Here is a 24,655-nt window from a genome sequence, read left to right as displayed (position 1 = left end):
CAAAGGAGGAAGCGATCAGTTCAATGAGAAAGGAAAAACTCCTTTCAGGCAGAGTTTCAAGCTCCTAAATTACTTCCTGAGAGCCTCTGCATGGCTCGTTGATGGTTCTTTTGTTTGCTGGTTTGTCCTCAGAAAGGTAATTGCCAGAAAACTTGACTTCAACTTGCATTTTCGTTCATAGGGAGAGCAGTGCAGAAGGAAAGGGTGTGGGATATTAACAGGTACAATGAATCAAATCTTGAAGACTTTCTTCAGTTTGTGTTTTACAGCTTATAGAAAACTCTAACCAAACCTGGCAGAAGCTTTAGCACTTCAGGAACCCCAGAATTTGGCCTGCTGTGTTTAGCTGTGAAGCTCTTACCTCCACCTATTAAACAGAGGTACAATATTTATTTGTACATTTACATTCAGTTTATTTCACTAGTAAAATTTATCCAATCTACCAACAAAGGTTGCCTTTAATGAACATTACTGCTCTCTTCTAGCAGAGAAAGCTATGGAATAGATCCTGCTGGATCCAAAGGATCCTATGGCTCTCCTGACGCTCTTTGAAGGCAGAGAGGCTTGCCCACTGCAGGAGCAGGGAGTTACTGCCTGGGGAACTCGACCTGTATGACACTTGGATTGTCAGCTTCAGCACTTTTATAACTCTTTTCTGTGCCCTTGTTTTTCCTATTAATCTCTTATTTTACAGGATGTAAAAGGAAGACTGACAAACTAAACTGTGCAAATAGGAATCCAAATGAGAAGTTTGGCTTGCCTCCAAAATATCAGTAAAACCACCCCAATTTTCATATTACTTTTCAGATTTCTGTATCCTTCCTCCTCCCCTTCTCTGTTAATTTCACAGGAGATTCCTGGCTGATCCTTACTTGTCATAAAGATTTTGCAAGGAATTTAAGGGGAGTTTAATGAGGATGGTGAGTAATATCTCACTTGTGCTAACTATAGAGTGAGTAACTGAGGAGACCTACAACTTGTCCTCCATCTGCCAACATTTGTGGGTCCAAACCCAGGTGCCTGATGCTTGAGACTTGCTGTACATGCAAAACTGCGTGAATCAGTTTGCACATGCAGTGTCCATTTGCCTAGGTTATCTGCTTGCCTGGCCCAGCAACTACACAGAAGCCTAGTAGATTCCTGCTAAGAGCTGAAAAGCAGCAGGTCCTTCTGTTGGCCTCAGAAGGAAACACACCAGTTTCCTGGGCCCTGACCCAAAGGCCCAGCACTCTAAAGGATATGTGGAAGGAGCTGAATGAAACCTATGAGCAACCTTTCTTGAAAAAAGAGTCTATTCTGCCCATCTACTGATATTGCAAGCAACTCCTTGACCTTCAAAACATTTACCTGAAGAGACACATAATCTACAATCTTCAGAAAATCTGGGTACCTTATATAGTGTTATATCTCAATGACAGAAATGAAGTCAAAACCACTGTGTCACTTGTGGTCCTTCAGGATTACATTTCAGTCTCAGTGAGACTGGCAGCAGACTAGGGCAAACAAGTAAAGATGGCAGGTACTGATCAACAGTGAAATTACTTACTTCCTTTTTGTTCATTGACCCATGATTGAAGTGATTGAAGATCACCCTCCTAGAAAATGGTATCAAAAAAGCAGCTTTAGCTGTTTTTCACCTCACTGGTTATTTAGGTGTATGTCTTTGCAGCAGCATTTTTATTTTTGGAAAGAAAGGACCCTTGCTTTGATCTTAAAAATTTATATCAATATTTTTTTTATCAGTTCAATCATACGTGAGTAGCATATTTTTGTGCTTAAACATACTGTGCAGAGACTTGCATCAAGAAAACCAATAAAAAGAATTGTAATAATTATTGGTTCTTGTTTCCAGTTTCTATGCAGAAAGTTTCTACAGTTCCTTCTATCCAGTTTCTGACTCTTGGTGTTAATTTCAGTTATTATTATTAGTGACTATTTAAACAAGAAGACTTTATGAGGCTTTGGGGTTTTTTCATGTTAGACATGATGACCTGTTTGAAAAGATTTAAAAACATACTTTAAAATGAGATGCTACTGTATTGGGTCTGGCTGAAATGGAGTTAATTTTCCCCATAGCAGCCCTCATAGTGCTGTGCTTTGTATTGGTAGCTAGAGAGGTGTTGATAACACACCAGTGTTTTGGCTACTGCTGAGCAGTGCTTGCACAGCATCAAGGCTGTCTCTCCAGCATTCCTCCCCTCACCAGTAGACTGGGGGTGGGCAAGATCTTGGGAGGGGACATAGCCAGGACAGCTGACCCAAACTGACAAAAGGGATATTCAATACCATATGACGTTTGCTCAGCAATAAAAGCTAGGAGAACGGTCCGGGGGGGGCATTCGTTATTATGACATTTATCTTCCAGAGCAACCACTACGCGTACTGAAGCCTTACTTCCTGGGAAGCGGCTGGACATTGCCTGCTGATGGGAAGTAGAGAATAAATCTTTTGGTTTTCCTTTGCTTCCGTGCGCAGCCTTTGCTTTTGCTTTGTTAAACTGCCTTTATCTTGACCCACAAGTTTTTTTCCATCTTATTTTCTCTGCCTCCTGTCCTGCTGAGGAGGGGAGGGATAGAGCGGCTTGGTGGGCACCTGGCATCCAGCCAAGGTCAACCCACCACAGCTACCAAATATTTTTAACATCTTTCAGAATCAAAGGTGTATTTACCTTTATAATTTTTGTAGCAACACAGTTTTTGTAGTATTTACAACGGGAGTATTGGAGAGTTGGCTACTAAGCAGAAGACTGCTTACTTTTTTTTCTCTCTTTGAAACTGTTAGGCGATCGTTCAATATACTCTTACCAAAAAGCAACATCTAATCATTATGCAAGACACTTTAGCTTCTAAGTGATCCTAGAAATTAAAAATCAACACTACCTTTATCATATGAGCAAAAATAATGAAGATGGAAAAATTTCCAATGCACAGGTTTTCCCTGTGAGTTTTGTGGAAGCTCAAAATTATTTTAAGATCTTCTTATTTCATTGTTTTAAATTGAAAATACAAATCCACATTTTTATCATTTTTTTCTTTTTAGCTTGAACTGTTTTAGTCACCTAACAATCCATTGTTCACAATTTTCTGATATTAATAACTCAACATTTCCTTTCAAGGATTTGCTTTGAAAACTCACTGTCTAAGCCCTTGTAAAAGTCTGATTTGAGTTGCATTTACGATTTTATAGTGAAGGACCTGTCAGATTTTCAATTATAAAGTTTTATTTTCAAGGACATTTACATCATCTTTGAATTCCTTCAGGGACATCTGAATGATCCTTTTAGGGTTTCATATATTTGACAGGATTTTGCAAGGTTTCTGTGAGCTACTTAGATATTTCACAGGGGCTTTCTTAGCCCTGTGGTGCAAGCTTACTGCGTATAACTCATGAAACTGTAATTTAAGCACAGAAAATCAGTATAGGATGACATTTGACACAGTACTCAATAGCAATTTTTTCAGTTACAAATGGTGTAGTATCTCTATTTGGGAATTCTCTTAGAAAAATGTAAATACTCTGTCCTGCAAACATGCAGAGAACTTAGGATTGTGGAACAGTGGTTTGGACACATGTTAAAACCTACTTTATTTAATTTATAATCAATTTATCTAAGCACCCAGTTTTTGAAAACTGAATTAACATCTCTGTTGCATCAGTGTCTTTGGAAAATATAAATAGTGATGTTGTATATGGCCACAGTCTGACTTACAGCTGTCATCTCACCAAAGAAGGAGAAAACACCACTCCGTAATTTCAACCCATTGAAATAAGCCCTCCAGGAAAAGAGTGAAGTAAGGCCCTGTAAAATTTAGACTACAGATAACGAGCTTTAGGGGCAATATAAATGGGAAGCAGCCACTTTTGTGAGAGAAAGGCAAATTGGTGGAAACCAACTTCCCCTTGATGTCTCCAAATTCTTCGTTGCTTCAAGTTCTCTGTCAGCTTTGCTAAACTCCTCCCTTACACTTTATTGAAGATAGTTTCTTCATCTTACTATCTAAATTTAAAGAGGTTTGCTATCTTCTCCTATTGACCTATTTCAACTGCTAATGGAGTGTCTAATGGCTAACAGGTGACCTATTTCCTATGGAAGATTAGCTGAAGTCATCTTGAATATGATCACTAACACTTGAAACGAGCTCTGGTTAAAAACCATTACCTAGAACAGTAAACACTATCTGTATAATTCGCAGTTTTGCTTTGAACATAACAGATAAGAAACCCTTGGAAACAAATAAATACGCACTGAAGAAGGCTAAACAAATGAATATCTATGAAAGCAGCTAGGTTAAACAGAGTTGGCAAGACTTCTGTCCAAGTTAGTTGCTAATTAATATCTTTGTTAATCACATGGGTCAAATATGACATCTGACTTTATTAGATAGGGTGCTAGTAAAGAAGCCGGAGACGAAAGTTTAATTTCTCACTCTCTGGTTGATTCCCTGTGACACTCTGTTCAATAAAATTTAAGCAATGGCACTTTGTCACCATGAAGATGCTGAGGAAAATAGAAGGATGTTCTGCTATGGCAGTAATGAAGGGCTAAACAGTGTCTACGAGCTGAAACAACACACAATGGAGAAAACAGATGCCAGCAAGCAATCTCTAAATAATATTCTAACAGCCTTTCCCATTGCTGCTGTAGGAGAGACAAAAGTGGGCTAGATGGACCCTTGGTCTCACCTATTGCAGCATTTGTTATGTTTTCAACTGATGTGTGCTTCCACCCTTGGTGTTACTTGCTACTGGAGTTACCAGATAGGGAGACCCAGGTGAAATCGTATTGATTGACAGTCTAAGGAACGATCTGTGGGACACTGGGATCATCTCCTTGGCTCGGTATCAACTTTAAACTGAACTAAACTCCCAGAGCATTCAGTCTATCATCTGATCTGTTTTCCACAAATAAAATAAAAGTAGTGAGGACAAGCTGGTCTTCATGAATATTGCCAGAACAATTTCTAGCCCTGAAAACAAGTGTAGAAGTAATTACTTCTGAGGAAGAGAGGGATTCTTAGCATATGAAGAAACACCAGTGGCAACATAGGTTTCTTTGAACTTTGACAGTACTTCAAAAACTCTGAGCAGTCTGGAGCATTTAAAGTATTATTCCTTGAAGACATTTAATAGCAAGGAATAGTGTTCTGAGGGCTACCTAAACAAACATTTCAAATGAGGAAACAAAGAGGAAAACATCTTTTTTTACTTCTTATAGCATCTCACTTGCAATGGCCATAATTATGGTTGAGAAGGTATTTCTATTATGACATTTAGCGGTTTAAGAACATGATCTGTTGTGCTAATATTGTTCATGTTTGTTCACTACCCAAATATGAATTATTAGGAAAGTGTAGTAAAAATCCAGTCTGGCTGGTTCTGAGTTATGGAATATGAGCAAACAGACTTCTGCATAATTTGAAAAATGTTTAAGTTGCCTTTTACACTCCAATTCATGTAACTTTTAGCTTGAGATATACCTGCCTTTGGCATATTTGAAGAAATCAGTTTTTGAAATAATCAAGTTACGCATCTTAAAACTGCCTACCTCAATCATAACTGTGCCACATTACATATTTATTAAAGGCCACATTTTCCCTTCAGAGAAATATGTGCATACGTGCATGACTCTCAATGAAGTCATGCACGTATCTGCATGTAGAATGTGGCGATAAAGCATAAATAAAATAGTAGAGTTGAAGAAGGAATGAAAATTATAAAAGCTATTGGAAAATAACTCCCTTCCCAATGCACGGTATATGAGAATACAAGAGGATTATCTCCATAAATACATTTCTTGGTCCAATTTCACCTTAGGTTCTCACAGATCAGTACAGAGCAAAACTTCTGATTAAACTTCAGTTTAACTTTCTTACAGACTTTAAGGAAATTATATATATAGCACAGACATCAAGTATCACATGTACTCCACAGAACTCAGACTTCTTTATTCTCAGATATGAATTATCCAAGTAACCTACATAAGAATTTCACTCTGCTGACTCGCTGCTTTTTCTTTCATTGTTCTTCAAATCCTCAAGATCTCAAGTTATTCAACCAATTGAGCTTATAGTAAAGAGCAACCGAATGTTACAGTTGAAATGAAAAACTGTGCATTGATTTTACATACCATAGCTGAAAAATCAAATAGTGAATTATTTCAACAAAAGTCTAGAATATAGTTAGAACTAAACTAAATAGAATTTAGTTAGTTAGAACTGAATTTCGTTCATTTTATGAACTATACTTATACAGTAGTTTTCATGGATTTAAATGAAGTGTCCTTCCCTCTAATGAGGGTTTTAGTGATGTTGTAAGTTGTGACAAACCGGTCTAGTTCCAAAATTACAGATATAATAAAATTTAGGTTCACCTTCATTGCAGCCAATTCCTTCTAATCATTAGTTTTCTTAATAATTACACAGTTGGCAATCTTGTTAATTTTTTTAAAAATTTTCTTCTGATGTTTTCTACTCATTCAGCAGAAACATGATTAAAGACAGCACACACATTTGGGCAGATGGGTGATTGCCTCTTAAGTCTTCCTATGGAATGGATATTTGTGGAGACTTACGGGCACGTGCAATTTTCTCCCCTTAAAATATGCACAGCACAGCCTTTGTGGTTCTGATCTGCGGCCTGAGGCCCACGTGCGGACCTTCAGGTTTCTGGACAGCTACATCAGGACATAACTTGTACGGATTTTATTTGAATTTGAAATTGTGTCACTTGAGTCATGCCATGCAAGCTTTAAATGGCATCTTCATTTGTATCTACTGATGCTCACATTCTTAGATCACCACCATTTTATTTCAGGCATGGGAACCATGGTAATGTGACCCTCTCATGCTGTAAGCAGATGCTCTTCTTCTCTGCAACAACAGCCCAGCTGCTGGAAGAAAGGATTTATGTCAGGTCTGCTGCCCTTCCCTGATGGGCTCCAGGAGCCCCAGGAAGCACAGGATAAGAGTTTCAAAGCAGATACAGTATTGATTGCAGCTCCCTTGATCTGTTAAAATATGTTCAACCCTTCAGCTGTAAAGCTCAGTAACCACTGAACTAGGACATGTGATGGGATTTTTCTGAGGGAAGGAAAGTTGCATGTGGAGGAGACAAAGTGTTTTATCTTTGGAAGCCAGTTGCTATAGTTGAAACATATTAATCAGATAACAAAAAATTACTTTCTATGCCTTTTTACCACAACCTGTTTCACTTTGTCATTTGTATCTAACTATGTGCCTGTCTGTCCATCTGTCTATTTACCTACCTACCTATCTATCCGTTTAAATGTGTATACATATATTTATGTGTGTATACCTCTATATATGACCTATTCTATTTATACTACATATTGCATTAGAAATTTGTTTCACTAGCCTAAAATATTTAAGTTTTTCTGAGGAGTGTTTTTTCTTTCTCCAATCTCCTTTCCGTAGTTGCTAGATACAAGGAATTCTGGGCTCCAGGAATCTACATTTTTAATAATTTAACCTGAAGCCTACATTTCACACCAGGAAAAATGAATGAATTAATGGTTTAAGCTTGTTAAACTCAGTGGGACACATTTACAACTAGAGCAAACTGACAAAACTCCTTTTAAGTGAATGAAATGGTGACAATTTACATGGCTGAGCAGATGGCCCTCCCTCTCCTCATCTATGAGAGCAGTGCAGTACAGTCCTTTTGAGGGGAGAAGTTATCCTAATTTTGAAGACTAAACTGGACTGCTTAGTCTATAAAAATAGGTCTGTTGTTCATCACTAGTTATGTGTGCGCCTCTGTGCAAGTGAGTGTGTGTAAACAATATAAGCTTCCACAAAATGAGGAAATGTCTATTTTGTCCTTTGTGGACTGAAGGGGGAAGAGTACTTTGGTGCCTGGTCAATCAGTGTGGAGTTCCTAATGCGCAGGGCTTCCTTGTGCTTCACACCAGCTGTGCGGCGCAGCCAGACTGATATTGCACAGTGCATGACCTGGATAGTGCCACAATATAGCACAGATACGCTGTTAGGTCCAGAAAACAACTTCCGTGTTGTTATGCAGTGCAAAGACTGTGGATATTTCTTAGTAGGAGACTTCTCAGCACTACTACCAAGGATCCTGGGAAGAATGATACTGCCAAAGGCAGGTGCCGAGCGAGGAGCTGCTTGAGGGAATCAAAATTCTTACCCATGTGTAAGACCGCCAGACCATATGCAATTTCTTCCAGTGTAGATCAGAGCATGTATGTCCACATACAGGTCACAGCCTCCAAAACGTCTCCTGATTTTAGGTCTGGAATAGTCAAATCTTTACAAAATACATATAGTAGCTACTTTAACCAGTTTCTGCCCGATAACTCAGTGGCCAGAGGGCTCACCTGCAATGTGGCACACATACTCCACTCACTTCTGAGTCAGTGTTTAAGCCCACCTCTCTCACCTTGCAGCCCAATTCAGCAGATTATAGGCTATCTTCAGGTGGTCCGGGAGAAGGTAGGGGCAGAGCACTCTGTTTTGCATTTGGTTTGGTTTGGTTTGAAGGGACTTCTGGAGGTTGTCTAGTCAGTCCTATGTCCCATTTCAAGTAGGACTATCCCGAAGACCAATATTGCTATTACAGCTCTTCCATCAAAGGAATGAATCCTTGCCTGAGACAGCATATTACATAGTATCATCTATGACCCCTCACATAAAGGTAATTTGGTTTCTTACCTGAAAGTAGGGCAAATTCTAGTTCTCGCTGCAGAAAAATACACATTACCTGGAGCTGAGATCAAAACTGGAGCCCTCATCTTCCTGCCAGCTAATTGCTCTTTCACCATATTAAAGCTCCCTGTAGCCTAAAGAGTATTTAATTCTATCCAAAGCAGAGCATTTTTGGCAAAGGAATTGAGACAAAACTCTTCCAGAACACCACTGTGATTGTTGGGTGCAATGCTCCTGTGGGAAACAAGGTGCAAATTCCCCACAGAAAAAGGAATTGACTCTGTATCCTTCAAGCTCTGAAAAATAAGCTACTGGTTAGACAGGTGAGATGCTAGCAGCACTAGCACAACCACTGTGTCTTAAGCGGGTTAGCATCTGGCATTTTTTGTGTGTAAAGTGTGATTAAGTGAGTATGTTCCAAGAGGTGAAACTAATTTCGTCAAAGCTTATGCCAGACTCATTCGAGTCAATAGAAAGAAATGGATGTTGTAACCCATGATTCAGCTGACACCCAACGTTTGCACAGAGGAATGCCAATCAAAATGTCTCAGGATTAAATCGGAATAATGTGGATATTTTAATGCACTCAATTTTCTATATTATAAGGCAGTTAGGGAGGACTGCTCAGATGCTCTTTGATTCTAGACCCATGTGTAGAAGTGTAATCTGAATTTTGTGTATCCTAGGATAGCTATTTGATAGCAATTACCTCTTCCTCTCTCTGCTTTTTTATAAACTTCATAAAGAAAACCTTGTGGAATTACAACAAAAAGTACTAAATTAAATGAAAACTCTTTTTCTATGTCCTTACTTTAATTTTTCTTTCTTTCCAGATGTCTGTTGTCCTATCCAGGGAAAACGGAAAAAAAGGTCTCACAACAGTGTTTTGTTAGTCTTAGATCAATGATGAAATGCAAATGCAGAAAATCATCTGCTATATTGTCACATTCATTTTTAAACATCTCTACACTAAAGTATGACCATCATCCTGATTACTTGCTAGCATGCTTTTACCCTTTTTCGTACGTGGTGGTGTGGGAATCTTTTAGTATTGATTTCCAGATGGTGAAATTCTTTGAGGGAAAGGTTTTCTCTTTCTTTAGTATACACTGTACAGAAAAGAATGGAATCTGTTGTAATTATCTTGTGTGTGCATCTAATTTTACAGTGCTATATAAGTGGTAACATTTAAACAAAGCACTGTAAAATATCTATACATAACAGAGCATACTGTCATAACTGATGGTATGTTGCCTCTTAATGGTAGCAAGTTTTGTCTCCCTGTTTTCCTCATATTATGTCTAACTTTTTGTATTGCTTCTGTAGAATGAGGTTTTCATTGCATCAGACGCTGAAGTGTTATCTTTTTTTCGTGATGGTAATGCTTTATTTCTGAACAGTAACAAAGAAGTCATTGCATAACTCCCTGAACATCCTAAATCAGATGATTTGTTTAGAATTGCAGATTATGATCAAAGGGACTACTTGAACCAGATCTCTGCCATCAGAATTACATACAAAATAGAGCCATCACAAACACAGCATAATCTATTTTGAAAAGAGCATGATGCTGAGTAATGAAGAAACATGATGCCAACATTTTTATTTTTAATTAAATACAGCACTGTAACACAGAAGAATGAAAGCTCAAATGAGAAGACACTGATGTTCCTGCTGGTGATTTTCACACTTTCTTCTCAAGACGGTATATCTTTTGCCCCACAGCAGCTAAACAAAATTGCAAACGACAACAGTTGAGACAGCTATTTCATACGTGTTTTCAGACGCTTCCAGCTCTCGGGTAAATTGAGACGCATTAAGATATAAAGATGTCTGATGAATTCTGACAGATTGTAGTTCTCCAAACAAAAAGTTATTCTTTCATGTTTGCTCAAATTGTTGATACTGTAGGCATCCAGTAAGAGCAGGGCCTGCATGTTCGACAGTAATGTAATCCATTTACTTTTAACAATTGATTGAAGCCTGTGTTTTTGGAGTTTGTTCTGAGTTGATCACCGACTTGTCTGTAATTATTCAGCATGGAGATTGGTTAAATACTGAGAATTCATGACCTCTAATGTGATTACAAACACCTGCACTGCTTTTATGTTTAATTATTAATAAAAGCAGCTAATTATTTTGTATGACCTTTTGCCACAAATACATCCTTTGACTGTTCTTGAGATCAAAAGGCATCTTCAGAAACAGAGATCAAAAGAATTTATCTGCAACTAGTAGAATCAGCTTCCTTCATGATCTACAAACTGCTTATTTCAAATCAAAGCTTGATTTTACTGTTGGTTCACTTAAGATTACATAGAGTGCTAATCATCCCACATTTGGATATCAAAATAGAAAATGTATCTTATTTTTTATTTATTGGATTTGCACATGTGCACGAATGCATATGCACACACATTGTCCATTTATGAAAAAGTAATGTTAGATTATGTAACCACTGGGAATATTCAGTGCATAAAGTTAATACAAGTTCTATACATTATTTTTGAAAAGTGTTCTTCAATAGAACAGGATCACACATCTCAGTGAATCTGCAGTTGATTGTGCCCAGATTTTGCTGCTTTCGGATGAATAAAAAAGTCCTTAGGGATGCTCTGTTAATGGGCCAGGGCTGGGGCAGAAATCAGCTTTTCTCCACCTTGAAAATACTGGGATGCTTAAATTTATTTTAAAGGCAAACCTAAAAACTGTAAAAAGGTGTACGTTGGTTGGTATTCTGAAAGTTGCACACGATAAGTTTATAAGTTTAAGAGACATTCCTTTTAACTACTACTAGCTCCAAATAAAAAAAAGAGGGGTGGGGGGGAGGGGGGCTGTGCATCTAAAACTAAATTTATGCAGCTCTTAGATGTTTAAGTACAAAATAATCAAGCGAAAAACATCCCTCCAGGCAAGGTCTCAGGATTGTTAGGTGCCTCTCAGTAAGCCTACAATTGTGAGTAGGACTGGTACTCTTACAAAAAGCAGACACTTTCTTTTTTAGAACAGTAATAATGTTGCCTCTGCCTAATTCTGCTTTTTAGATTCAGCTCTCTGTATATAAACCCCAGGTTTGCAGGTAAAAGCACTGATGTCTCTGAATCTTTTATTTCAGTCACAGGTGAAAAGATTATGTGAAAATGTGGACGTTCTGATCTACAGAATGACTGTCCACTTTGCAAAGCATCTGCATCACTTACATGCATAAAAGATGCACGGAAAATTATAAACAAAGTGTAGCTGCTGATATGTCACTGTAATAAAAGGCTGGAGAATGTTTTGTTGTTTTTTCCCCTGGGTTTCACTGAGAAATAAGTAGCGCTGTCAGAATGAAAATAAATAGTCTCTGAATTATTCAGTCTAATTTATTTTTATCATTTGAAGTCTAAAATGAAAGTTCCAATGTGTTAACAGTTTTCTGTAGTTGGGACAGTAAATTTATTTTTCAAATTAAAAAAAATTAAGTACATTAGCTCAGAAGTCTACTACTATGTATCTTGATAAAAAATAGTTTTTTGAATAAATTAAACGTGTTGAAAATAAAGCTGTTTAGATTATCCAAGAACAAAAAAAGGGGATGAGAATTTTAAAAGTATATATTGTTTGTCACATCCAGATACTTCTGTGTTTAGAAAGATCAATCCCCCTCTACTTAAGAACGTCAGATACATTGTGGTAAGCCTAACTGCACCTAATGCATCTGACTTCATTACTATCTCTTATCTCTCCTCCTGTCCTCCCTCCTCACCCTCCTCAACTGAAGAGACTCCATTTCTGGCCAAGAAGGTCTTAACACAGCCTTTTCAGCACAGTTTGTGTAAAGAATATAATTTTACATACAAAACTAATTTCTTAAAAGTTAACTGGTGAGCTTTCATCAGTGTTGCAGCTAAAAGGCAGCTTCCATTTCCAATCTACTGTTAAAGAAATACTGTTTTGAAGTTTTATGATCTAATTTCCTCTGAGGATATCCAAGCATAAGAAATGTTTAAGGAGACCAAAATTAATCAACAAAATAGCTCAAGAGACCTTCATGCAATTTACAGCAGTAAAAATGCCATGGATTTGAGACCATACATAGACCAGTGTAAAAGCATGGGGGGTCCTTTCAGGTAACTGAGGTGATGGTGAGCTCTGTCACGTTGACCCTCAGCAGGCTGAGCATGAAAACCAAGTGTGGGTACCCAGGGGCTGTGCCTGCACCCCTCCGCAGGACCACGTTTGCCCAGTGCCTGTCCACAGCTACGCTCCCCTCCCTCTCTGGAGGCAGCACAAGGGGCCTTCAGACATCTGTGGGGCTGCCCTGCTTCCCCCTTCCTTCACCTTCCCGACTAAGGCGGTCTTTGCCTTTGCAGCAAGGTGGCCTTCATCCTTCCCTCTCATCCCTCAACTCATCCCAGCCCCGCGACCGGGAGGAAGGGCCCACGGCATGAGCCAGCGGGCTCCGGCAACACCGGCAGGAAACACCCGTGTTTGGCCGAGGAGATAAACACGAGCGGGACGAGGATCGCCTGTACTGAAGCGCTCCCACCAAAGACCCTCGGGCCTGGGGCTGGGCCTAGGCCTAGGCCTACGCGAGGGGCCGGCAGTGCCCGGCCCGGGCGGGGAGCTCGTGTCCCGTCCCCCCCTCCGGGCCGCGCCGCCGCCCGCCAGGGGGCAGCGCGGAGCCGCGCGGGGCGCCTGTGAGGGCGGCTGCCGGCCGCCCGGCGCTGTCCCCTCGCCATGGAGCCGGGGAGCGGCCCCCGCGGCGGGGCTGCCGCTGCAGGTGGGTTGGGGCCCGAGGCCGTTAGGGTTTCCCGGGGGCCTCGGCCTCCCCGCGGCTGGGGAGGCGGTAAGGGAGGCTAGGCAAGGGCTCCGGGTGGGAGGCAGCGGCATGAGGAGATGCCCCCACCCCGCCGCCGTCGCGGGGTGTCGGCGGGCTGCCTCCTCCGGCCGCGGCTGTTGCTGCGTTTGGGGATATCCTTCGTGTTTGTAAACCCCGCGTCTTTGGGTGGAGGTCTGGGGCTTGCGTGGGACAGCAGAGGTGGATCCAGTGAGAGGAGCCGGCACCTCGCCCTGGCCGGCTGGGTCAGGCCGCCGTGGAGGATTCTCCTTGCGGGCGGCGGGCGGGAGGCCTCGCGTGGGCGGTCTCGGGTGTTTCAGGAGTGGTTTCCTGAAGAAAGGTTCGGTTTAACTGGTTTATTTGGAAGGAAATGGCAGCCTTCACATGAAAGTTGCACTTCTTTTTATTATTAATGAAGAAGATAAGCTGTGAATGACTTCTGTCTACATGTATTCAGTCTTGGTTTTCTTTTCTAATATGCTACAAATCTGAAGTTTTTTTCTTACTCATTTCACCCAAGTCACAAGTAAGAATGCTGTGTTGTTGCTAAGTTGTATTGGATAGATGCTGGAATGCAATTAATGTTGTGGCCTGGTTTTGGCTGGGATAGAGTTAATTCTCTTCTTAGTAGCTGGTACAGTGCTGTGTTTTGGATTTAGTGTGAGAATAATGTTGATGATAACACACTGACGTTTTAGTTGTTGCTAAGTACCACTTATCCTAAGTTAAGGATTTCTCCATTTCCCATGCTCTGCCAGCAAGCAGGTGTACAAGAAGCTGGGAGGGAGCATAGCCAGGACAGCTGACCCGAACTAGCCAAAGGGGTATTCCATACCATAGAACGTCACACTCAGTATATAAACAGGGGGGGAGTTGGCCGGGAGGGGTGGATTGCTGCTCAGGCATCAGTTAGCAGGTGGTGAGCGATTGCAGTATGCATCACTTGTCTTTTCTTGGGTTTTATTTCTTTTTTTGTTTTTTATTCCTTTTCATTACAATTATTATTATTATTATTGTCAGTATTATATTTTATTTTACTTTCGTTATTAAACTGTTCTTATCTCAACCCGTAAGTTTTACCTTTTTTCCTGATCCTCCTCCCCACCCCACTGGGAGGGGGGAGAGGGAATGAGCGAGCGGCTGCGTGGTGCTTAGTTGCTGGCCGGGGTTAAACCACAACATGTTGTTAGTGCTCTGCTTGTTCAAACAAAGTTCCATTAAATACGTAGATCCAATACAAAAGAATTATCAAAGAATTATCAGTATTTTTACCTGAAACTGATTATTTCTAATGTTAGTGAATTGAAATTATTGTTTCTGATCACCCCGTCCTTAGGAATTTAGAAATCACAGTGCTCAGTCTCCTACACTTTTATCAGTGACTAACAGAATAAAGTAATGCTTAATTTCCTTTATTTCCTGTTTGTTTTCTTAATTTGAACAAACTAGTCATTGAGCTGAATTAAAGTGTAAAAAATACTTTTCTCTTCACTGGACTTGGCACGAATGCTTGACAGTCACTTCCATAGTCCACTTTCTTATACAACTTCCAGTGCTTCATAAACTAATATTCAGGCACTACGTATTTAATTGTGGTTATAGTTACGTTATATCTATAGTATATATAAAACTTTGTTCTTCATTGCATACTGTATGCTTTTTAGAGTACCAGATTCCTAGTATTCCTGCTATTCTCTCTTTTCCTTGTCTTGTGTTACAAACATTTGCTTTCCTTTGAACAATCTCATCTTTCATTCTGCCAGTGTAAAATTTGTGTAAGAAAGCCAAGAACAAGGTTGTTAAAATACAACAGATGCTTTCTGGTAACTTACCTGAAAGAAACTTGTTCACTGAAAGATACTGATCTTGCAGATTTAAAAACTTGTGGAAATGGAACTATTCAGGTGAAGGCTGAAAATGTGAAATTAAAAAGGAAAAGTATGGTGATATTTTAGTTGATATATTTTAGCATGGGAAGAGAAGAGATGCAAAATAATCCCTGTATAATCCTCCAAACTGTTCATGATTGCCTTTTTTTGAACTCTGCTTTGAAATTCTACATTCAAGAACTAATGCAGTCACTGCAGTAGGTAAAACTTATGAGATATGGCTGCTTTCTTGTTGTAACTTGGCAGTATATAAAGACTGGGATTATTTTCCACAGTCCAAAATGCCAACTGTAAATTTATACTTTATGTAATTAAATATTATTAGCACATGTGAAACTTTGTAAATGACTAAGGGTTTGACTTTCATGGTCTGTCTCATAAAGCTGCAATTGTTTGAAGAAATAAATCATGTTACATTTTAATCAAGTTTCCTTGTGCTTTTGACGTAATTTATTTTAAATATTTATTATTTCAGTATCATTTTAGCATCTTGAGTACATTTAAAAAAAGAAAGAAAAAAAAGAATGTGCTAGAGGTATTGTTTAGGCTTGTGGTAGTAAAACCGAGTTTCTCCCTTAGTAAGTATGTCAACTGTACATAACTTTGTGTATTATGAGTATAGGTTGTTTAAAAATGACGCTGTGGAGTAGCCTTGGTTTAATATACATTTTTACAATAAAAGGTGCCTAATTGGAACACCAGACATACTTTAGTTCATCTTGATTATGCAGCTGTCCCATTATCATTATTTATTATATACATGAAAGACAGTATTATGTTAGGCATACCAATTAAATCAAGTTTATTTTATTGTTGCTTAATGTTACGGCCCTATGTGTCTGCAGCTCAGCCCAGGTCCGCTAGAGTACTCGCATCATTTTGTGACCCATTTCATGTTCCATTATAATGGATCAATATCTTGGTTGCTATTGTATAATGCAGAATGAGGTTACAGAGATGTGGGTAATTTTTTCACCTTTATCTGCAGTGTGTAATTGACAGACTAGTTAAAGTAAAAATCATGGCAACAGAACAGTTTTTCCTATTATGTTTGTGCCATTAAAGACAGACCATACACTTAAATTTAGAAGGAAAACCATTTTTTGGATATTTGTTACATACTATTATTTAGGACTGTCTGAAATTTTTTAGGTGTGTAGTAGTGGTGAATGGCAATTTGTTTCTGTCCTGACAAATCCTTTTATATGTCCCATCTATTTCAAATGTGAAGAAAACCGAGCCCTTGAATGGCCTGGAAGTTAAATGAGTTACAGTCTATTTTGTGTCTTACTCTATTAATTTTTAAAATGTTCAATCTTAGATGATAATGATCTGAATAACAAATAAATGTCCTGTTGTAAGCAATAAAGTTTTGTCTATGACATTTGAAGAAGTTTCTTCCATTATTAGCCATGAATTTCATGGGCAGACGTAGAGATCATGCCTCCAATTATTCACCTCCCTTACCCAAAAACACCCCCGAAAGACTTCTTAAAAGCTCTAGAGCTGAGGATTCACCTGTGCAAACGGAGAAGCTCATCCCTTGACGGCTGGGTGCGGCACATGCTGCCGTTGCTCCGGGTAGAGGAACCCGGAGGTGGCTGAGAGAGACCAGTGGGCGTGGGCCCGGGAGCTGGGGGAGGCTCATCCCAAGATCAATGGGTTTTCCCTCAGGGAGCCATCCATTTTGATCTGACTGCACACTTAACTGTACCCCTTTCTAGGTTAATCCTGTTTGGGAGGCCGATTCCTCTAGTTCATGTGTACTAATGCAAAGAATAATGAAGAGATCATCCCTGCGCTTCTGTTAAAGACAGAAAATTATTGTTATCCCTGTCAGCCTGTTGTTGGCACTAGTGCAATTCTAGCATGAGGTAGAAAAAGCCAAATAGCATCCAGGAGTATTTTTTTTCCTGTTGAGACTTAATTTGGTGTTGTCTGCAGCAGTGAAGGCAACTGCTGTGTGTTCAGAGGCTGGGCTGTTCAGTTGTGTGTAGTTAACAGTGAAAAAAGAAACAACAAAGAGGTAAGAGGCAGAAAGGCATCTTCTGACAGCTAAGAGAGTGCTAGGGGAGGAAGGGATGCTTCTGTGCCAGTAGTGGGCTCAGGGAATTGTCTTTGTTTCTTGAAGATGTCACATGTTTGACCTCAACTTCCAGATTTTGACATCATGTTATCAGTATGAAAGTGGGGATCACTAACTAGCAAGGTGCATCAACAGCCCTTTTGTGGGGTTGCAGGTTTTTTGGAAATAGGAGATTTTATAGCTTGTTAAAATGACTTTAATGAATGGTTTAAGTTTAGATGCAAGTTTCATGGCTTTAAAGGATGTTTTCAGTTTTTTAATAACAATTAATGATTTGAATTGTTTAGGTTTTTTAACCAATAATATGAAACCTTTGACCTTTGGAATGAAGTTAAATATGTGAAGTTTCCAACTGAGAAGAAAATGAACCAAAAGGGTGATCATCTGAAACTAATGTGTTTTTTTTTTTCCCAATTAGTGGGAATTACTTTCTCTTCACATGTTGCCAACAGTGTCAAAAACAAGGTGAGACGTACCAGAAAGGTATCTTGCTGTAGTTAATGGTGTAATATGAGCTGCTGCATCAAATGCAGTTGCAAAACAGCGGGACTGGCAGGTTGGTGGAGTAGGGTAGTGCTTATGAATCAGATTTACCCTGGTTCTTTCTGTTATCCTGTCTCCTGTTTATATCTAAGGTCCTCAAAGGATCTTACACCACCTCTTAGTTCCCCTTGGTTATCTAACACAGAGCTGTACAGGACAGTTCATGACTTCTTTTCTAATTATTTCGGCAGCTGAATAATTACTCAGCAGTCTTCCACGGCTCAGCTGTGGGTCCTCAGTACCCTCTCCCTGCATGAGAGTTAGAAGGCTGGAGAGAGGGGAAGGTCTCTCTTTCTTGTGTCGGAAATCAGGAGATGCAATCCTGTTTGACAGTGATCCTGTCCTCTGAGTGTCCTTCCAGTATCAGTTTGTGGATTGAGGGGTTTGCATAGGAAACGTGTCACCAGATGGTATCTGTTGTTAGGGTGCTGCACCCTGCTTCTAGCAGAGCTCGCAAGGGGTTACTGGTTCCCTCCTTAACACTGAGTAAAAGCACAAATTGAGCTTTGTTAGTAAGTAGTTATTCTCACTGAGTAACTTGGGTACCAGATGTGTTTTGGTGGATAATTCTTGATCCTTTCAGTTCCTGTCAGACATATTTTGGCATTAGCAGCTAGGATTAGACTGGTGACTTCTTTTTGCTCTTGGCCTGATGCTGTTCCCAATCAAGGAAAATTTCTGATTTTGTTCTAAACCTTTTTTCCTACCTAAACATTGGTGTCATTTCTGTGCTGATATGAGCAAAAATATTATTGATAAAACTCTGTAGCTGCCAATATGCTTTTAGTGGAATGCATTCACATTTGGTGGTCTTTGGTGCAGCACTTCCTGAGAGCAACAGATTGCTGTGCAATTTTTGCTAATGCACAGTTGGCCAGCATCCCCATATTTCAAACAACATCATCCGATGTGTTATTTCCTGGGAGATTTTTTACAGTGATTTTTTTCTGAGAGAGCAGTTATCCCTTTAGGGAACTGTGAGAAACTTGAATCAGCTCTTACAACTCCTACTTTTTGTTCCACAAACTTCTCTTTTCATGATCATAAAAGAAGAAAAGAGAGATGGTGGTAGTGACAGTAATAGAAAGGAGGTGAAAGAGCTGTGTATTCTCTAAAATCTTTATGAAATCCACTGTTTCTGGAAATACATGCAGGTATGTCACTATTTGCCATTAATTACCTGGTTTTAAACAAGAGATTTTGAGATTCCAACAGAATTACTTCTCCAAAAACTGCTTTGATTGTGTCTTGTTGCTAAGGAGAACCAACTTTGTGATCTGCGCTGCTTTTTGTTTGGTTGGTTGGTTTTTTTAACAGCATCTCTACAAGTAACTATTCGAGAAAAGGAGTGATTCTTTTTCTCCAGAGTAAGAGTACCTCATTAAACTCATTCAGTATAAGGCACTACTACTGTAGAAGTGAGTCTGTACAAGATGTTAAAGAGAAAAAGGCCTCCCTCAAAATCCAAATTTCATTACTTAACTGTATGTCCTAAGTGTTAAGGTGGAATGCTATTTAAGATTTTGATGATAGTGATTTAAAGCAAAATTAGGTAAGATACCATGGTTTATGTGATATATTAGGGATACATCTCCTTTAGTAAATAGCATTTTGGCATGTTGAGGGTGAAAGAACCTTTTGCTTGTCTGTGTTGTATTATTAGCATGTGCACTAAGGTTTTTGCTCTGCTCAAAATATAGTAGTCCCCTTTAAAACAAAGTAGAAAAGCGACTCTCTTTAGTTTGGTAATAAGTGGCAAAAAAATACTACCAAATTAGCATTTCACACTTCTAAATTTCCTTGAGCTGCAGAAATTCAGTCTCAACTATTCTCATTCCAGTTCCGTGTAATACTTATTAGATTATTTTTATTGGGGATTTTTTTGACTCTAAATCACTTGATTTAGAGTTGCGGGCTGAGATGTGTAAAGTGCATGGTGGTAAAGTATCAGTGGTCAAACAGCTAACTTTGACTTGTCTTTGTAATAGTATGTCATGTGAGTAGAAATAAACAGAGCATGATAGAAAAGAAGGTATTGATGGTTACTCTCTAATGATAAAAGGCACCTGAACATTCATGAAACGCTGAAATTAAATACCATCTCCTGACCCGTACTGGAATGTTGGTCCTTCTGCAACTTCCGTGAATGTAATTTAAAGGAAGATGCTAGTACTGACAAAGCATGTTATAAGGCACAAAGCGAATCTTTATTTGTCCCTTTTAAAAAGGAGGTGAATCAGAAAGCTTTTGCAAAGTAGTCTCCGGAGATATCAAAATGATAAACCATCACTGAAAGCCATTTGTAAGACATCTTTCTGCCTGCCTTAATTTGTGGCTCTGCTCTGCAAAGGAACTTTGTAAGAATGAAGCTTGACAGACGCTGTTTGAGTGATATCTGAGTGAAACTTCTATTAAGAAGACGAGATAATCTGGGGAGCAGCTTCCAGGTTCAAAGCCAAAGATTTTGGATACCTTACTGTTACTACTTAGTCTTCTTTCAATGTGGTTCCATGTATTTCATTTTATTCACAGCTTTGAAGGCAGTTCAATTACTTGCATGGTTCTGTATTTGTAAAACATTTCCTTTGATGTATAAGGCAAACGAGTCTTACATCAGTTTGTTGTCCCACAGAGGTGCTGATCCTTTGCGGCTGAGAGAATTAACTTCTGCTTTTTCACTGGAATTCTTAGATATGAATGGAAAAGTTGTGTGAAATAGATTTTTACAAGTAAGAAATTTTGCAAAAAGTACCGTTTATTTAATGCATAACTGCTTTAAGCAGTGGGTACAGATGGTATAGTTCAGTTTCTAAGGGCTTACTCTTTCATTAGCTCTAAGAGTGCACTGGTGGCTTAGACTAGGTGTTTTTGCCCTGACACAGGGCAGGAATGTAGGGTTTCAAGTGGAGAACAGTAGCTTAAAACATAGCTGTAGGTAGATAGATCCCAAGGAATTTCTGCAGTCAAAGGAAGAGATCAGCTTAGTGATAACAGGTGATCTGGTGAAAGGATGACATAAAATACCTTATTCAAACCTGTGCTGTGACTATTTCAGAGATACTCAACACAACTTATTACAGTGCTTAGCCTGCAGTTTTCTTTGATAACAAGAAAAATAGTATTATGAACAATTTTTAGATGTCAAGGCCAGAACAAAAGCATTGGAAGTGATTTTTTTATTATTCTGGAAGTAATATTTTTTTCAAGTAAAACAAAAAAAATATGGTGAACTACTGAATGAAAATGGTGTGGAATTTGAAAAAAAAAAACTTTGGTGATTAGATAGGCTGGATATTATTAGTTTTAATTTCATTTTCTCCTTTTCTGTTCCTAGGTCCTGTGCTGTTGCCCATGTCATAATCATCTAGCTAAATCTTTTCTTTTTCTGACTCTTATAATGCCTTTTGCCCCATCCACACTGTTTGTAACAGAGCTGATAAAACTGTCTTCACTTATCTTACTAGCCACTTGCATCACTTTGAAGCTGTCTGCATAGACCTTTCTGCAGGCTTGAGGCTTAAAGTAGACTTAGAACTGCAAGTGCAGCGATAGCAGGTGTCCAAAACCAGACGTTAACAACAACCTCAGAAGTTTTATCTTCTGAGCACTGGGACTTTTTGGTACACTTTCAGGCAAGTGTATGTATTGTGTTTAAGCTAAGTATAAATAACCCCATGTGCATTCTTCAGTCATGGGCTTAGGATGGTTTTTTTGGGGGGGGGGGGGGGAGGTTGTCAGGGGTTTTTTTGAGGTTAGTATTTTTAGTGTTTTCATCTTTGTTTTAGTGGAGATAACATTTGCATTTAAAAATTTGCTACGATAAGCCTATTTGAAGTGCTTGCTATTTCCACAGTTATTCTCAAACACTGCCTGAATTTTATTGTTGTAGCTGGAATGCAGCTTATGTATGTTTTATTCTCACATTGTGCACAGATGCTTATATTTCTACTCTTTTTCTTGATGATTTAGGAATGCAGTAGAAATAAAATAATTGGTCTCACTGTTGAACAGTTTTCAAAGCCAAGAAAATACTGTGCGTAATTTGCTTAATAGAGTCATAGTGAAGTTACTTTTTTGTTTTCTGTTTTTCTAATGTAATAGACATCAAAGGCAGAAGAGAAAATCAAGTTTGGTATTTGAAAATATCAAAACTAGCATTGGCTTTTGCAATTATCCACTCAAAACCACCAGGGAAGAGTTGCAAAGAATACACTGAGCACCTTGCCAAAACTGTATCCGAACAAGATTTTGGATGGAAATCAAAAGTTGAAGCGCTGGAAGCTGAAGTTCTTAGATTACGTCAGGAACTTCTTTTGAACAAGATCTGTCCCAGATTCTGCTTGGAAAATGGTAAGTTTCTGAAATAATTTCTGACTATGTTGCAGTAGCAAGGAAACAAACAGCTTTCATGTTGCCTGCACCATTTCTTGTACCTAGGTACGAGATTCTTCAGTGTACAGCTTTCTATTTTTCCCAAAGCCCTGAAGTGGTAGAACACTTAATTCATTTTTAATGGGATTGAGCTTGGGAATTTGATGCTTACTCAGAACTTACATTTTTAACGTTCAGAATCAGTATGTGTCATACAGAATAATTCCAGACAAAATTGTCAATACAAAGTGTTACACTCTAACCTCGGAGATACTAGTTTGTAAGAATATTGATGTACCCTATTTACATTTGGAACATGTCTTAAAGACATATTGCATATTTTCTTACCACTTTAAAGATGCTTAAAATCAGAATTTAAGCCTAATGTGTTGAAAGCATGAATCCCTAATATGTATAACGGGAAGGTTGGGCAGGCAAAGGACTGTATGTCTGGTATCTCTGTTAATGTATTTAGACTGTGGATACTGTGAATGTTTATTATGACATATGATAAAATACTGTGAGTCTGATATTGTAGGATTCAGGAAAGCGGTTAGTTAAAGAATATTAAAAAAAAAAAAAGCTCAAACAGCACTGTTTCTCTGACTTGTGCATGTGGAGTGAGTCATTCTCACTCTGAGAGATCAATGGCACAGGATGAGTTTGGAAATAAGGCAGCCTGGATGTCTCCAGGCTCGGGGGAGATATTCCCCCTAGGAGATGGAGGTCAAAATGCTCTGGGCTGAAGGAGAGAGACAGTTCACTGTTGAGGGAATCTCTAAAATCAAAATGTCTAGCTAGTTGCTTTATGACTTGAGATTTTTAGAAGATTCCGTGATAGAAAACTTGATGAGGCTTTACTGGAATGCTTTTGTACTGAAACAGTAGCTTCTTTATTGCCTTGTGAAAAGATTTCTAGATTCTAACTTTGACTGAGAGATGGATGTATTAGACTTTAGCTAGAAGCTCTAATGATTTTTTTTTATAATAGACCTTTCTCTCTAGAGAAGTGATTTAATGACTATTCATACTTAGTTATTGTTTGTATGTCTGTTCTCTGCAACCTATTCCGAACATGAAGTTTATTTAAGAGTAAAAGTAACTTTCAAGCTGCTGTTTGCAACAGGTGTCTTAAAGTTGTGAAGAACTGATTGCATATGATGTATATGATCAGGAGAGATTTATTAACATCTAATGTCTGGAGAGGATATTCTAATTGTGGATTAAACAGAACATATCAAACACTAGAAATGAAATCAATTAATCTGCAACTTCTGTGTTCTGAGTCTAACTTTGTAAAGATTCTTTACCCGAAGCTGTTGAACTGAGCAATACTGATATCTCACTTGCCAAAGTAAGCTCTTCTAGTTGCGAGGTAGGCAGAGAAAAGCCACTGTCCCTGGCGAATAACATCTCTTCCAAAGAATGTTAATTTTCATTGCCCTAGTCACAGTGACGTTTGTTCACAGACCTAAAATGTGATAAATATTGTATAATTTTAGATGTCTACAGCTGCACTAAATTTTCTGTTCGTTCTTCATTATCTGTACAGGGAAATAGTATGCTTACTCTACAGTTTATGTTCACTTGACCCATTGCCATATTCACTAATAAGGATACGGTGAATTGTCCACAAAAGATGTCCCTCTCCATTCTCCTAGCAATAGGCTGACTGGCTTAGAAAAAGTCCCATGATTTCCATATCACTTCAGTAAGCTCCTCTTCATAGATAACTCTTTTTAATTTTTATGGTCTCAGCAGCCTGTTCAAACATACCTTGGGTAGCTGACCAAGTCTCATTTTTCAGTGAAGCCAAACTTTAATTTCAGTCTGTTTTTAGCTAATGGAATCATAAATAGTAGAGATGAGTATGTGGTATCTATAATCCTTCTATATTCCTTCAGTTTCTCCAGGGTACAAAACCAACACCCTGCTAATTTGAAGGATTAGTGTGTAGCTACTTTTCCCTTCAAATGTTTGTTTATATTTATGATTTCACTGTTGATAAACCTGTTAGACAGAAAACCTTTTGACATTTGAAATATCTGTGGGAGTTCACATCAGCCCCATGCTGTTCAAGAGTAGGGCATAGTCTGCCCCTTCAGTTTCTCTTGACCACATGGGTGTAAGAGAGCAAAAATGTGTGGAAAATCTGTTGTTCTTCAGCCAAGGTTCACTTTGCAGCTGTATCTTCCCTGCTCTGCATTCTGAGTGTGAGAGCTTTCCTCTCCCACCTGCTGTTTGTAATAATAATAGTAGG

The 24,655-nt window shown here is 38.8% G+C and overlaps 1 protein-coding gene across 1 annotated transcript in view; it reads left to right on the top strand.

Moving 5' to 3' along the window:
- Positions 1-13,406: 13,406 nt before the first annotated feature.
- Positions 13,407-24,655, top strand: part of MEI4 (meiotic double-stranded break formation protein 4) — an 80,010-nt gene continuing 68,761 nt past the window's right edge. Inside the window, exons 1-2 of the mRNA XM_050894951.1 lie at positions 13,407-13,449; positions 22,126-22,374. Of these exons, the coding sequence (XP_050750908.1) occupies positions 13,407-13,449; positions 22,126-22,374 (292 nt within the window). The remainder of the gene's footprint in view (positions 13,450-22,125; positions 22,375-24,655) is intronic.

The sequence above is a fragment of the Gymnogyps californianus genome, chromosome 3, assembly GCF_018139145.2.
Source record: "Gymnogyps californianus isolate 813 chromosome 3, ASM1813914v2, whole genome shotgun sequence".
Lineage (NCBI taxonomy): Eukaryota > Metazoa > Chordata > Aves > Accipitriformes > Cathartidae > Gymnogyps > Gymnogyps californianus.
Note: the sequence above shows the minus strand (reverse complement) of the source record. Positions and strands in the feature narration are given on the sequence as shown.